Below are 15,108 nucleotides of genomic sequence, written 5' to 3'. Positions count from 1 at the left end.
AGGTTCAGAGTTGAAAAATGATTTGCTACCTTATATGAATAACTTTAAATACAGCCATAGGATTTCAACAATTTTGGGTGTCTTCTGGCACTGTCCCAACTGGTGCCTTTATGTCTTCTGTTCCCACTTTTTTCTCTGGTCCTCTGTACCCACTGGTCCTCTGATCCCACTGTTCCTCTGATCCTACTGTTCCTCTGGTCCTCTGTACCCACTGGTCCTCTGTCCCCACTGGTCCTCTGGTCCTCTGTTCCAACTGTTCTTCTGGTCCTCTGTACCCACTGGTCCTCTATACCCACTGGTCCTCTGTACCCACTGGTCCTCTGTACCCACTGTTCCCCTGGTCCTCTGTTCCCACTGTTCCTCTGATCCTCTGTACCCTCTGCTCCTCTGTACCCACTGGTCCTCTGTTCCCACTGTTCCTCTGGTCTTCTGGTCCTCTGTACTTACTGGTCCTCTGGTTCTCTGTTCCCACTGTTCTTCTGGTCCTCTATAACCACTGGTCCTCTGGTCCTCTGTACCCACTGGTCCTCTGGTCCTCTGTTCCCACTGTTCCTCTGGTCCTCTGTACCCACTGGTCCTCTGGTCCTCTGTACCCACTGGTCCTCTGATCCTCTGGGCCCACTGTTCCTCTGGTCCTCTGGGCCCACTGTTTCTCTGGTCCTCTGTACCCACTGGTCCTCTGTTCTTACTGTTCCTCTGGTCCTCTGTTCCCACTGGTCCTCTCTACAACCAGTCCTCTCACCCACTGTTCTTCAGGTCCACTGTGCCCACTGGTCCTCTCACCCACTGGTCTTCTGTGCCCTCTGGTCCTCTGTACCTTCTGGCCCTCTGGACCCACTGTTCCTCTGTTCCCACCGGTCTTCTGTTCTCACTGTTCCTCTGGTCCTCTGTACCCACTGGTCCTCTGTTCCTACTGGTCCTCTGTTCCCACTGTTTCTCTGGTCCTCTGTGCCTACTGTTCCACTGGTCCTCTATTCCCACTATTCCTCTGTTCCCACTGTTCCTCTGGTCCTCTGTACTCACTGGTCCACTGTGCGCTCTGTTCACTGACCCTCTGTACCCACTCACTTTACCATTCTGCTATATCTATCAGTTAATTATTAGTTATTTCAGAACCCGCTATATGAGAGACTACCCCTTTTCAGGGTCAAATATAATTAGATATGAGTTCACTGACCTGACAAATTGGCAGGAAAAGTACAGAGCAACATGGATGTTACAAATTGAGATCTATTAAGCTAAATGTCAGTGATTCTCCTGCCTGCTATACGACAGTCCTCCATAAATATAACAGTCCAGCAGTTTTTTGTAAGAAGACACCGAAGAAGGCTAAAAATCAGCCAAGCACATCGGAGGTCACTTCAAAACACTGCAGGCGATTTCCTATATTAGCTACATTCTGCTTTATGATTGGTCAAGCCGCCTCAGGGAGCAGATAAACAGAACTTTTCAGTTCAGGAACTGTCGTGGGAAATTCTTTTGTTCTTTTTGATGTATCTATGGAAATAACCCTAGGGCAGTTTCAGTCCGGGGAAAGCGGTTATGCACAAAAATGTCCTTGCCCATGCGCAAATGCTATTTACCCATGGGTAAAAGGGCTAGTGTAACCACAACCCATATAATTATTATTTTCATTATTGTTGTCATTGTTATTATTATTGTTATTATCATAGATATCATTTACCTTTTCTTTTACCTTAGAATATTTTAGAAATATATATATTTTTGGAGGCTTGAAAATTCTTATTATTATGACAATTTATTATTATCATCGTGATTTATCATTATAGTTATTATGATTATAACTGTTGTCGTAATAAAGATACTTACTGTGCAACACCATTATGGTCCTACAACTTACCAATACTACACAACAGAGAAAAAAAGCGCCTAATAACAGATTCAGATTTCCTTTGCATTTAATATCTCCGAAAGCTACTAGGTTATGTCAGAGATAAATAAAATAAAACTAGCATGCTTTAATTCATACTCACCAAGTACAGCAATCCACTTAAAATACACTTACATTGTGATGAATCATAAAAACTCACTGATTCGTAAACCTAAATTACTTTTAAAGTTAAACTTCAATTTGTCTCAAGTCAGAAGTTCTGATCCTATCTAGTGTGTCATTCCATTTTTGAGGGGATACCAGGTATCTAGTGGAAGGTAACTCAATTGGTGTAGTTCCAGGGTATGTGTTCATCTGAAACTTTATTTGATAGATCAAGTGACCAGTTGTTCAGATAAGTACCTTGTTGTATCCAATTTTGGATGTGTTCAACAGAATGATCAGCAAGTACTATCCTCCTTCGAGCAGCCGATGAGACAAAATCACGCCGTCTCGCAGCTCGGTTAATATCCGCTACTATATATACACCTTCACCTCTGTGAGAAATTCTTAATTGGCGCGTTTGCAAAACTGAAAACTCTTACTTAGAAACCGTAGTTAAGGTTATCTGGTCCACAAATTGAACCATCAGATCTACCTAAAGCTAACAACAAAAATACTTATTCATTGTTTCTACACGTAACCTTAAAACTGAAACTCCCCTATTCACTATGAGCTTCATTTTCTTTGTTGTGGTACCCAGTCCCTTATTGCAACACGTTGTGCAACTGTGGCCCTGAAATTTTTTCCCGGCCTCCCCTGATATGTCTTGGCACTGCGCACGTTTCTCTCTCTTTTGGTCTTGATTCGAAGGCAAAACCATGCCGGTTAGTAGCAGGCGATTCTGCCCCTATTTCGCCCCCAAAAATGCACAGAGAATGTCCAAATAACTACCATAATCTAGTATAATACTTACTTCACTAGTTTCGGGGTTAATATTGTGTATTGTCGCAGTGTTAACACGAGAACAATCATGACTTAGCTCTTCTTTAGAAACTCCACCAGCACTTTCACTTTCAAACAAGCACTATCTCCATGTTTTATGAGAATAGATCTCCTTGAGAAACGTTGGTGTTTGATTTCAGAAAGTATTGGTCGGACCATGTAGTATAGATGGTTGATTGTAGATTAAGATCGGTTATTCGAGATGTCCTTAGGACGAACTGAAAAATCTTCAAAGGGTAAATAGCCTTCTGCAATGAACAATGCTCCTTTCCAAGGCACCAGTATTTCCTATTTATTAACTCTTTTACTTCGTGCATAACAATCATACAAGGAAACGGCGGCTAGCTTGACAACATAAGGGTACAGTTTCTTGTAAAGTACCTTTCATCAGGAAATTTTTAGATTATTAGCTAGTAATTGTTAGTCTGAGTAATTTAGATCCTCGTTCAAGATGGTGAAGTTATCGTGGGAAATGTGCTTAGTTGGTATATGAAGAACTTTTTGTGAAATTTGCAAACTGGGGACAATCAAGGTGCTTGTCAGTAAAGGCATAAGAATCACCGCTAATTTTAATCCTTTGGGCACCTTTTAAAACTATTGGTACTGTCTGTTATTCTGGATCTCACTTTGTGTTATGAATTGGTTCTTTAGTTGTTCAAGGATCTTTTGCATCCCTCTGTTGAGGAAGAGAAACGGAAGCACAAACTCAAACGGCTTGTTCAAAGTCCAAACAGCTACTTCATGGATGTGAAGTGTCCAGGTGAAGTCATTAGCAAGTAGTGATGTAGAGTGATAAATTTATTTCTAAAGGTAACTAGGTAACAGTAGGAAATAAAATGACTGAAGAAGAAGTAAGAGATTGCAATGATCAATGAAATGGTAGTATTTATTCAGAGGTCTCAAGCCTCAAGCAGTGAGTGTGAGACTTGCACAAACAGATTCAATCTCATGCTGAAACTAATATTTCTCAGGCATTAACACTATGGCTGGGAAATGCGTCTTGACAAAAAGGTGTAGCTTGATAATCTTGTGACTTATATACTGTTTTGTTCGGTAAAAAAAATGTGCAGTTGGTTTTAACAATGCATTTACTGGAATCTGAGCCACCAAAGTAATAAAATAGAAATCAGGAGGCTAACCTAAAACAGCACATTTTAAAGGTTTTCATTCCCATCGAACAATGGCAAAAATAAAACTATTAAATCTTAACGTTTTTGTTGGTTGGTGATGTTGAGGTGACCAGTGTTAAATGTCAAATGAAATTTTGGTCTTCAAGCACCTTTTAATGCTCACAAAAAAAGCAGGTCTGGTAACCAGTAGGTTTCTGCTGCCTATTGGTTTCTTATGACAACCTTGTGAAGGAATTGAAAGCTTTATAAAATTGGTATTAAAAAGGTTTGGGAAAATGGACTTTTGTATGTTTGAAAAGCCCTTCAAATGCACTGATTATGTTTCATTTCTTGAATGGTCCAGGTTTCAGAACATGCGCAGTAAACTGTTAACCCCTGACCAAAGTCACAGTATACATCTTTAGGGACTAAATTTCTGTTTTTAGTTGGGGCCCTGTACAGAGTTTAGTAATAATCATCTTATTTTTCCACAGGTTGCTACAAAATCACAACTGTGTTCAGCCATGCCCAGACAGTTGTTCTGTGTGTGTCATGTTCTATGGTGCTCTGTCAGCCTACAGGAGGGAGAGCAAGACTCACAGAAGGTTAGAATGAACATTGAACATTAGCTGTAATTATAGACAGAAATTGTCATCATATGACCTCATGAAAAACATTGATGGAAAAATCCTAAGTTCATGGTTAACCAGGCAAACAGTGCTAAAAAAAAAAAAAAAGCTGCATAACCCTGTCAGATGTAAGCTGAAAGAAGGAAGGAAGAAATACTTTATCCGAGAGAGAGAGAGAGATCATGATGGAAAAAAATGTTTGGCTCTTGGTCATGAAGAATAGACCTTGTGCAAAATATATTCATGTCAAGCCTTTCTAACTAGTCATTAAGTGCATATTAAGTCCATAAATAGTTTGGTTAGAGGTCTGCATGTGAAGCCTTAAAAGTTGCAAACTCTAAATGAACCACTGGGTATTCAGATTCAGTGTTAATTATTGCAATGCTACATAGAACTCTTGGAAAATATGTAAAAAAATGGCAATAGTTGAAAGGGGATTAGATGAGTAAAACTGGACCAGAAGTGCTATCTCTTGGTTAACTAAATGCACTTGTCTGGTATTTTCCTAGCTCATTATTATTGGTCAGTGTGTTATGTTTTGAGACCATCCTTGGTTATCTCACCTCATTTGAAACCAGCCTTTACTGTTTCATCGCCAACAGAATTAAATGGTATAATAAGGAAATAATTATTTCTTTTACTCCAAGGATTTAAGAGCTCCACAGAATTCTCTAAACTGATGGCAAGGATTTTTTTTTTAGTTGTCTTACTCAGAGAATTCTAAACTTCATTGACACATTCTTTTATTGTTTATCTCCTTAATTCCCCAAATTCTAATGGGTATGTTAGACAAAAGAGTGAAATTGTAGTGGGTTACTCTGGGGTCTTTTGGGAATCAGACATCTTTTCACCTGGGGGTATTAATGGGTAACCACAAACTATAAGGTAAACTGGAAAATTGCTGAGCTCTGAAGATGACCATGACATCCAAAAAGAGTGGACACACTCCTTGTAACTGAGTATTTCAGAAACTGGAAATAAGCACTGGCAGTTAAGGGCCACCTGGCCTGAACCCCTTTACTCCCAATGTCTCATTAGTGATTTTCTTTTCCATCTACCATACAATTTCTGATATTATTGTGGCAAATTTGGTCTTGGATCAGCTATAAATCCCCTAACTGATATTTTCTTCATTCCCATCACTTGTTTGCTTGATATTGTATTGATATTGTAAGGAGAAAATCTTTCTCAGTCACTTATGGGATTTAAAGGGTTACAAGGCTAATACCTGTAACTTAAGCATTTGTCTTTGTTGTTGGGCTGCTTGATTTTAATGTCTGTTTCACTGTTTGTTTATTTTTATTTTAGGTTGCTCCTTCAGGAGGAAACAGAATTGAATTCCTCTTCAAAGAATATTGCAGAATTAGGAAAAAGCACCTTTAAATCAACACTGATTTAAGTCTTTTTTTATTAGCTTAATTAACAACAAATCTCTTGTTGGAGCTTCCTGTTTTCAGAAGTAATGTAGGTGTTTAGACCAAAGGAACTGTTAGTGTTACTACACTTTAAGTTGGGTGGAGTTGAGAAGGGTTAAGTTTTGTTCACTGGTAAGAACAGCGGTGTCGTTGCTCAGACAGAAATGATCTTGCCGCTGACATTGCCTCTGTAAATAAATAAAGTCAGTGTTGATTTATGTCGTGGTGTGTTTCTTGTTCTTATTGTCAGTAGCATCCTGCCTGATAGCTAGAGGCAAGTGTAGAAGCCCAAGGTTTGCAACCTTGTTCCTCTTATTGCCAATTAAGTGTCAGCAGATATGTAGCTATTATCATCTTGATTGCCACTCCTGGGTTTCTTAGGCCGGGATGTGTTGCACTACTGCATTGTCGACCTAAGATTAAAATTGTCATATTTGGGAATCCTTTTAGACCGTCTACACGAGAAATTCCTGAGAATCATTCCCTAGGTTTTCTGTTTCTGAGATTATCTGGACTTGATTCTAAGTTACAGATTCTCAGCCGCAGAATTTTTCACACTCGATCGGATGTAAAGCACTCTTCCAAGTTAAAGTATGGGTTTATTTCGTGTCCCCTTACATAACCTTGTTACCATTTTCTCGCTACACCGGAAGTCGAAAGGTTTTATTGTAAGGGTAAAGCATGCTATTATTGTTCATCGGGGTTCATCCACTTTACTTTTCACTTAACCCTTTAACTCCCAAGATCTGATTGTTAATTCTCCCCTCTAGCTGCAACATATTTCCTTGTAAATTAGTGATTCAAGTATAATTAACCCTAAAACTCCCAAGATCTTGATGTTAATTCTCCCTACTAGCTGCTACACATTTCCTTGTAAATCAGTTATAAGAATTTTATGTTAGATCAAGATAACAACTTGCACTTGATAAGTTTGAGTATTCTCATAACCTGTTTGCTGAATAATGTGAGGATATTATAAAGAGAAGTGTCGTGTCAATCACTTCTGGGAGTTAAAGGGTTTAAAACGAAATTTTCACCCTTACATTTGAAAACACATGGCGCGAAAGCAAAACAAATCATATTTCAATTACCTTTTAACCATCCTCTAACATCCAAACAAGCTAAAACATATTTAAGACAGAAGGTTACTTAAAATTCATATGATCAAAGGCCTAACATAAAACGCTCCATGGCACAAACGAGAAATTATTGGTTTACTTCAGAAATATTGTTCATGGGCAAGTTAAAGCCAATGACAGTGTCCCGGAGTACAATGGAGAAGAATGTTGGCGATGCTTAATCTTGCGTTACGTTTGTTTGTTTGAGTGACTCAGCATACTTGGTGAAGTGAGAGAGACTCGTTTTGTGATTTTGAGGTTCATATCCTGTCCAATTTAAGACCCTCCTGCTCCAAAATTTCGCTTTGGTCAATTATTTATGAGCATGAAGATTACTGGCCGCATCACAATTCTGTTAGTGGGTTTAATTCTTCCGCTCGTTGCAGGTAAGTCGAAGGCGTTGAATTTAGAGCTCAGCCGATTACGTAATTAAACATACGGTTTGTCAGCTTTTTTCAATATGTATTGGTGTATTGGATCATATTTTTTGCAGTGAGAGAGATTGGTTTTTCGTAGGGCAAGTTTTGGCCCACCCTTGTATACAATGGCTCTCTAGTCTGAATCTCTCCCGAGTTATGTGCTCTCCCAGATCAGCTCCACTTGAAGTTTCGATACCATGTTTAAGTTTATATAGAAATCCACGTTTTCCTTCAGTAAAATCGCTGACGAATACATTTATTGATGATAGCTCTATTGAAAAAAATCTCAATAATGGCCGAAGTAACTTGCAATGAATGATTAACAATATTAATACAGTACAAAACGAAACTGCCAAGAGACCTGGTTTACGCTGTGTTACGTGACCCTTTCCGTTAGCGCATTCCGTGTTTTACGGGCACAAGCTAAGTTTTAAAAGCGTTCTTTAAAATAGGAGATGAACAAGCGGGCTACGTCTCTAAGGAAAGTGTGGTGTTGCGTCGGTGGAGTCTAACTACATAAACTGGCTTTATCATTCAGTTGACAACGTAAATTGGCCACCCTGAGAGTTTCTTCGAAAGCATATTTCCATCATGAACTCAATTGATGAAACCCAATTATTTTCCTTATAAAAAACCTTGTCACACTTGGTCATATGACTTGTTAGGGGTAAACTTGCCGCTTCTGTTTTCATAGCCAGGAATATATTTGGTTGAAACTGACGAACTTATCGTGTTAACCGCTTAACTCCCAAGATCAAATTGTAAATTCTCCCCTCAAGCTGCTATATATTTCCTTGTAAATTAGTAATGAGAATTTGGTGTTAGATCAAGACAACACCTTCTAACTGATAAGTTTGAATATTCTCATTACCCATTTGCTGGATAATGCTAGGATTATAGGGAGAAGTTTCATGGTGATCACTTCTATAAGTTAAAGGGTTAACGAAGAGGAGGTCACGCAATGAGCTATCGCCAAAGGCCCTTTATATTAGTTGTATGGGAGTGTAATTTTTAGAACTTTCGAGATATTACAAGCATCAGTTGATTATTGTCCGTCAGGAGCTTATTTGCAATACCATTAAATAACGAAATACATGTTATTGATCATGCATGTAGTCTCGCAAAAATTCTATGTCCCGGATGCACAATGCTGAAATCTCAGGCATGCGCGGAAATCTAGTCAACACCGCGAGATATTTAGCGTTTCCTTTCTTTTATAATCATTTTTTGTGGGGGAAGGCACTCCCCTATCAACGTTTAGTGGCTGAAGGAAATGAGGAATCAGAGTCCCCATGACAAAAATCGTCCCGCTAGAAGCTTTTTTGAGAGGAAACTCTTGTCAATTTAGCTTTCAAAACTCCAGGTGATCATACAATTGTTATTTACATTAAGCGTAGTTTGTTTCTCCTTTATCGCAGTTAGCGGTTTGAAATGCCATCACTGCCTAAGCTCGTCATCGCTGTATGATTGTGGCAAGTCAAGCGAGAAGATTGAATGTCCTGAAATAGCAGACAACTGCGCTAATATTTCCACTGAAGTCGAGGCTAGCGTTGGTTCGATTAAAAGCTATTTCTACGGCTGTGCTACCAAGAAAATGTGCGACGATGCTAGGGAACAACTTAAAGTGTGTCAAAAGATCAGTGGTGGAGGCTATAAAGTGAAATGCAACATCACTTGCTGCAATGGAGATTTATGCAGTCCAATCGTTACTTCACAAAGTACCATGCCACTTTCAGGCCACTTTTTCCTACTTCCTGTAATAATTTCCGCTCTTTCTTATCTTAAAGACTACTGAACAGCAACTGTTTTGTGCATCTCGAATTTCCCTTACCAAATGCACTTTTCATTATTCAGATTTCGTATTTCATGTTGGACGAGAGATAAAAAAAAGGTGACTCTTGAATTAGCCTCGTTGTTTAAGTTATTTTTCAACTTACTCGATGAGGAGAGATAAAACTTCATGAATACAGTAGATCACACCATTCTAAAAAATTGTATTGTTGCTGTGGAACTTAGGCATACACATACAGCAACGGCTTCCTTTAACCGGATTGGAGAAAAAAACGATAATGTGTCAATGTTGTGTGAGTACTTGAGCTACAAGATGCTGGCTTGCGCCCAAGTTCGAACAAGTCAGCGGACTTTTAATAGATGCTATTTTCGTCTGATATGAACTGAAACACGCGCTTTACATCTTCTGTGAGCATGAAAAATAGTAGCAAGGTCGGCCCCTCGCAACCATTTTTCGCGTGACCAGAAATGTTAGTGAATTCATGAGATGTACAATAGCTTGGCTTTAAGGGCTATGATTGTCACGAGTCATGTGACAAAATGTCACGCCAAAGTATTTTGGAGGTTAAGCAGGGTGAGATGGGAATAAGAAAAAAAACAACAGGTTTTTCAATAAAACAATTTTAATATTAAAAATTTCCTTAAATGACAAGCGGAACATGTACTCTTCCCCAGTGGACAGCGCCCAGCACATCATAAACAGGAAAAAATAAGCATTCGTGAAGTTCTCACAAATCAGTCAACATGGCTACCGTTTCTTTATCCTCGGGTGTCAAATGCTCGTAGCCAAAGGTGATACCCCTATATCCTTATGTTTGAGGCTGTGGTCACGTAAATTCTTTGACCGATGAGAAGGCAGGATTTCACCCGTGCACCAAAAAATGGCCGACTTGAAATTTTGGTTACGTTACAAAATCACGCAACGCTCCTGATAGTGGTCACGGTACGGAAAATCACGAAAGAGTGTCACGCAAAGCCATTTTAACAAATGTAAATTATTATCGTCACAGACCAAGAAGGAGTGGCTTTCCATTCAGACGATAAAACGAACACAGAGACATCGGGCGTTCTTGATATCCATCTTGAGAGAGAGGGAAATCGAAACGTTCGAGAGGATATGTTGCAACATGCCAACAGTGATCAGGTCGATGCCGCGAGTGAGTTTGTGTTAAATTTACTTAAGAATCGAGTACCTTTGTCACCTCCAACCGCAGCTAGATTAAAACATCACAAACAAGTCTTGCGAGAATTGGCTAAGCGAAGAAATTCATTAGAACGACGCAAACAAGGTGCTGGCTTCCGGAGAGGATTGAACAAAGCATTTTGCAACTGTCTCCGTTAGTATGGCTTCACAAGTGATACAAAACTTGACATGTTTATTGCTGGGATCCAACGGGAAGGTGAAACATTTGGAGAGCAAATGTCACGAGCTCGAAACCCGTGAAGATCAGTGGAAAGACGAGTTCGAGAGATACAATCCCATTGGAAATGTGCCTTTCAAGGACAACTTGGCGGAAGTGTACAATTTACCGAAGCAGGTCGTTTACGCTGAATCCGTTCCTGGATCGACAGAGTAGAGATGGGGCAACTTATCCCTCAACAAAAGTTGGTCGGAGAGCTCACAGATGTCATTCACCGCAGCCCACAAAACCTTATTCAGCTTTATTCGTCGCTACCGGATCCCTGAAAACGGTCGCGTTTACTTCCATTTGTCCAGCGAACGACTCCGGAAGTCCTTCGATTATCATGGTTTTTTGGCGAAAGAATGGTTAAATGGAAGTGGTCGTGTGGATGCTATGCTACAGCAAATGGCTCCTACCTTGAATTCCAACGAGAACTTTGAAATGAATGATTCATTCCAGATTTCTTTTACACATGTCCGAAGTTCACCTCGTGGAAGTGGTGAAAAGAGAAAGATGAAACCTGGCCATTCGCATCCTGAGACTTTCAAACGCATGAAGCAAACTGTGGTCACCATCAAGAATAACGACAGCCTCTGTTGTGCTCGTGTGATTGTTACTGCCGAAGTTAAAGTGGATGGCCATCTTAACTGGCGAAGTTTCAAAGATGGTAGAAAGATTCAAACTCATACAGCCATTGAACTTCATGCTGAAGCTAACGTTCCGTTCGTTCCATGTGGTTGCGAAGAACTGACCAAATTTGCATTGGCTCCCAGTTTGTGCGATTTCCAAATTTTATTAGAGATGCTACGCGCGATTACTTGTGACATCGTAAGGACCTGCGAGGGAAAAACAAGTCATTCGCTGTAGCACTGTGACCTTCCAAACGGCCACTTCGAGTATTGTGAGATGGATGTCAAGGGATGTCTTAGCTTTAAACGTCTCTTCGAAGAACAAGCCAGGTTCAATCCTTTTGACACTTCACTATCGCTTCGGCCTGCAATCGAGACCTCCATCAAAATAGGATGGAACCCAACACCATTGCCTCAGAACCCTTGCTCGGTTGGAGACTCAAAACCAACTTTTCTACGGATTGGTTGCTATGGGAAGAGCAGAAAACTTGGTCGTTGTATTCATCATGTTGATAACCATACTGTGGACGGGTACGATGCTGAGAACAACACCGTGTAGGAGTTTCAAGGTTGTTTCTGGTACGGGTGCAGGGTTTGTTACCCTGACAGGACTGAGGAACATCATCGTCTCGAGGACCGTTGTATGATTGATGTTTATCTTTGTACGCAAGAAAAATTGTAGTTCATAAGAGATAAAGGGTACACCGATGTAGTCAGTTACAGTTCGAGTCACGACTTTTGAGAATTTCACGATGATTCAATTCAGTCCTCCACACTTAGTTACTAACTGTACACGATAGAGATTCTCTCCAAATGCCGCGTTTCGAAAATTATAATTCGCGCCAGGCTAAACATTTCCCTGAAGAACGTTTGCCCTAAAATATGAATAACCATTTTATCTCAGTATGCGAGTGAAATTGGATAATGTGACCCCTTGTAATGGAAGGGAAGAAATTGGCCACGCTACCAGTTGTTTATCATCATCTTTTAATTAATTTTAGCATTAATAATGTTCGTAATCATTTCTTTGATAGACGTCCTTCAAGCACTGTTGCAAAGCCTTAATTAGGCTGCGAGGATCATTTGCATTAGCCTTCTTTTGTTATAAATAACAAGAACCCTTAAAAAATTATAAGCAATAAGTTCACTATGGCAAAGTCTAGGAATCTCGCAAACAACAACAAAGGGAAAAAATCACCGCTGTAACGTTAGAGATAATTCAATTTGCTGTATTTAAAGAACAGCATCCACTGACGTTTCTTTCTTGCCTACATTCCTGACAGGTCTTGCGATAGCAAACAATTCTATATATTTTCGTATGGGTGCCACCAAAGCTAATCAAGACCTACACACCTTATCTAGCGTGAACATTAATTGATTCGTATTTTCATCAACGTTAAAATAACTTTACAAATGATCCCTGTTGGCAATTAATTGCGAATTGACGCGAATCAGGAGACGTAGAAATACAAGAACGACAACGACAATGGTACTCAATAGAAAACCACTTCACACCACAACTGTTTCTCGCAACATTTCACCGCAGCCTAGCTCTGCTTAAATCAAAATTCTGGGGGCTGATCTCACTTCTAGTGAAATTTCCAGGTAGGCGGGGTCGAAGTATGGGAATCGGCTCAAAATGCAGGAGCGTTATATACAATAAAATTTCGTTGTACATCTTGTCGACGACAGTTTTTCCCCTTGATTGTTTGGGTCAGGGTACATCCATTTTTCCTCAAGTGAAAGAATAATATCAAGTGGTATCACTATTTTTCTTCGAGGGAACTCCGTATGGCACTGCCTACATTCTATCGCTTTAGGTGCTTGAGAAAGGAAGCGTACGACGAGAGTCTTGTCGTCATGGTGAACTACGCTGTATGGATGGTTGTTAGAGGCTTTATAGTCGACATCATAAATATGCAAATGTAATGGTCCAATCAAAGTTCATGAAACTTGACCCCGTTGACCTAAAGTTTTCTGCACCACAACAAATGACAGTTGGCTGTAACTGGACACCTGTAATCGGACAGTCGAAGCAGCCAATCATACTAAGTCCACTTAGCTAATCCACCAATCACAGAAATGATCACAGTGACCATAGCAACAACCAATTATCCAAAGAAAACTTGGGAATTTCCAAAATAGAGGAATTTTGAACAAAAGACATTTTCTCCACTGGAGATATTTGTTCTTGGTGTTTTTGTTTTTTCGGAAATTAAAATGATTATGATTGATTGGTAAAACGATTTCTTGTCGTCCAATTCTGTCTGTAATCATACTGTGATTAACAAATCGGACTCCCGCTTCGCGCTCGTCTGATTTTGTTAGTCACTCGTATGATTACGGACCGAGTTGGACTCCTCTCGGCCCCATTACCATCATAAATCACAACATATCCAACGTCCTAAATATATCTCGGCATCCCCTTTGTTTTACGTCATGAAAGCTGTGTGTGTACAGGAAGAAATGCGGTCGCTAGGCCGCAAAACGACTTTACCATCAATCTGCTTCACACTAATTTTACAGCATTTGGTTCAAAAGATAAATAATAATAATAATAATATTAATAATAGGCTTACCGTCTCTCTTATTCTTTACAAAATAATATTTTGTATGGAAAATTACAAAAGCTCTACCACACGAGAGAAGATGAACTGAGCTGGTCTGGAAGTCATGCAAGAGAGCCGCGATCGGAAAAACTGATCTTAAAAATTGCGTTTAAAGTTTCCCGAAAATTGAAAACGCGGCACATCGGTGAAAGCATATACTAGGAGGATAAGGAAGCATCTTAGCAAAGAATGTACTGAAACTCTGATAACTGCCTTTATTTCTAACCGCCTTGACTATTGTGATAGCCTGTTATTTGGCTTACTGGCGTATCAGATTCAGAAACTGCAATAATTGCCGCTAAACATGCAATAATTGCAGCTAAACTCGTTGTCCGTGCGAAAACATTCCCAAGAGCGTGGTGCATTCATTCCAGCAACTGTGGCCGTTAAGAAATTAGATTTCTCCACTTTAAATAACAGCCGCTATTTCGATTCTGCACCTTTGACACCAGTTTTGCCGATTATCTCACGTTCAATAATTTCACGTCGCTTGGTGGATATAATTTTGGCTGCCACTGGATTTTTATTTTTAGCCTTCTGAACTTTGTACCTGACACTAATTGAGCACATCTGAAGCCATCGTGAAACGAATCTCCAAGTCGCAAGTTGACAAAAGTATCCTCATCGTCCTTGTCCTGAATCCACAATTCTTCATCAGGAGTAAATTGTAAACACTCTAATTTATTCCTTACGATTCGCATCAGATTCGATCAGATCATCAAAAGTAGACACCATCGATCTTCCGGAAAAGAAATATAGGACACTTTTAGCTGGTTCATGGTGTATTACTAAACGAAAGCGGATAAACGACGACAGACAGCAAAAGCGCGGGCAAAGAAATGCCAAGGAATGTTGTTACAAGCGTTTGCTTTTTGTGCTAACACCTTTTTAGTCACGTGACCAAAAAACGATCACCTTTGTCGCTAACGGCAACTGTTACGCACGTCTGCGGAAAAACAGTCTACCTGTTTCGGTAGTAAAATCCATAACTATTCCTCAATTTCTAACAAGCTCTTTGATGTAACGACCGTATCTCTAGTACTAACGTTGTCTTACTTTTTTTTACTCGACACTGACTTTTTTGTTTTGGTAATCGGCTCCGCCGTTTGCGATTCATGTCAAAAAAAATATTTTGAAACAGAACATAAAC

At 39.8% G+C, this 15,108-nt stretch overlaps 2 protein-coding genes across 2 annotated transcripts; one reads left to right on the top strand and one right to left on the bottom strand.

Annotated features, from left to right (window-relative positions):
- Positions 1-183: 183 nt before the first annotated feature.
- LOC136279390 (eukaryotic translation initiation factor 3 subunit A-like) lies at positions 184-2,206 on the bottom strand. Its single transcript, XM_066163065.1, has 3 exons — positions 2,153-2,206; positions 784-1,077; positions 184-723 (listed from the first exon to the last, which is right to left on the bottom strand). Exons 1-3 carry the CDS (start codon positions 2,204-2,206, stop codon positions 184-186), a joined length of 888 nt encoding a protein of 295 aa, XP_066019162.1.
- A 451-nt stretch (positions 2,207-2,657) lies between these two features.
- LOC131798414 (small ribosomal subunit protein eS27) lies at positions 2,658-6,207 on the top strand. The gene is made up of 4 exons (XM_059116059.1): positions 2,658-2,718; positions 3,488-3,596; positions 4,440-4,550; positions 5,883-6,207. Exons 1-4 carry the CDS (start codon positions 2,713-2,715, stop codon positions 5,909-5,911), a joined length of 255 nt encoding a protein of 84 aa, XP_058972042.1. The 5' UTR covers positions 2,658-2,712; the 3' UTR covers positions 5,912-6,207.
- Positions 6,208-15,108: the final 8,901 nt, after the last annotated feature.

This window comes from Pocillopora verrucosa, chromosome 1 (genome assembly GCF_036669915.1).
Source record: "Pocillopora verrucosa isolate sample1 chromosome 1, ASM3666991v2, whole genome shotgun sequence".
NCBI lineage: Eukaryota > Metazoa > Cnidaria > Anthozoa > Scleractinia > Pocilloporidae > Pocillopora > Pocillopora verrucosa.
This window is presented reverse-complemented; position numbering and strand designations above follow the sequence as displayed.